Consider the following 1,020-nt stretch of genomic DNA (forward strand, 5'->3'; position numbering starts at 1 on the left):
TGAAGAGAAGGTCGCCTTTGAAATAGAACTCATTCAAAGGGGGGCCTTGGATTTGGATAGGGATGTCCTCCAGAGAGAGAGGGAGGCATTCTGTGTGGAATTAGTTGACATGAGAGAAGAACTAAGAAGGGAAAAAGAGAACCTCACCAAGACTCAAGCGAGGTTCGATAAGGATGCAGAGGACTTGAAATTAGAGAGGGAAGCTCTTCAAAGTGAATTGAGGCTCTTTTGTACCCAAGTCTTTAAAATGAAAGAAGAACTGAGAGAGGAGAAAGAAGCCCTCATCATGGCGCAAAAGAAGCTCGAGATGGACATTGCTGCCTTCACCAAGGAGAGGGAAGAATTCGAAAGAGATGTTAAAAGAAGACAAGGCCTAAAAGACAGGGAAGAAGAACAGAAAGAGGATTCAAGACTTCAGGAAAAGTTGAGGAATATAAACAACAGATCAGTCGGCACTCAGACAAAGAGACCGGGGACAAACAGCATGCAGGATATGAGTGAGGAATTAAGGAAATTTCCAGAAGACAAACTCGAGGAGAGGGAATCTCGACCAGAAAAATACACAAACGAAAAATATTCCGCAGAAACGAAGTGCCCAAATACTTTGGTCCTAAACGATCTTATGGACGATATGATAAGTGAGTTTAGTAAAATCTTCGAAAGGATACCCATGCTAGAAAACGAATAAAAATGGGGAAGAACTGAATGCAGATACAGAGGAGAATTCTGAAAATGGTTCGTCAGATAGAAGGAAGTGGAATCGTTATACAAAGTGGAACGCGAATAGAAAGAAGAACGTTCTGGAGAGAACAATAAAAGATGCTCGGAGGCTGGAGGATAAGCTCTGAGTATGAGAGCCTACAGCTGTTCGGAGGCTGGAGACGAGCTCTCAGGATAAGAGCAAATAGATGTTTGGAGGCTGGAGGACGAGCTCTCAGGATGAAAGCCAACAGCTGTTTGGAGGCTGGAGGAAAAGCTCTCAAGATGAGAGCAAACAGCTGTTCGGAGGAAGGAGGACCA

The 1,020-nt window shown here is 43.9% G+C and overlaps 1 protein-coding gene across 1 annotated transcript in view; it reads left to right on the forward strand.

Moving 5' to 3' along the window:
* Nucleotides 1-688, forward strand: part of LOC135216636 (uncharacterized) — a 2,730-nt gene extending 2,042 nt beyond the window's left edge. The window contains exon 1 of the mRNA XM_064252019.1: nucleotides 1-688. This exon is cut by the window's left edge and continues 2,042 nt beyond it. Within this exon, the coding sequence (XP_064108089.1) occupies nucleotides 1-688 (688 nt within the window).
* Nucleotides 689-1,020: the final 332 nt, after the last annotated feature.

Source organism: Macrobrachium nipponense, chromosome 6 (assembly GCF_015104395.2).
Source record: "Macrobrachium nipponense isolate FS-2020 chromosome 6, ASM1510439v2, whole genome shotgun sequence".
In the NCBI taxonomy this organism is placed as follows: Eukaryota; Metazoa; Arthropoda; class Malacostraca; order Decapoda; family Palaemonidae; genus Macrobrachium; species Macrobrachium nipponense.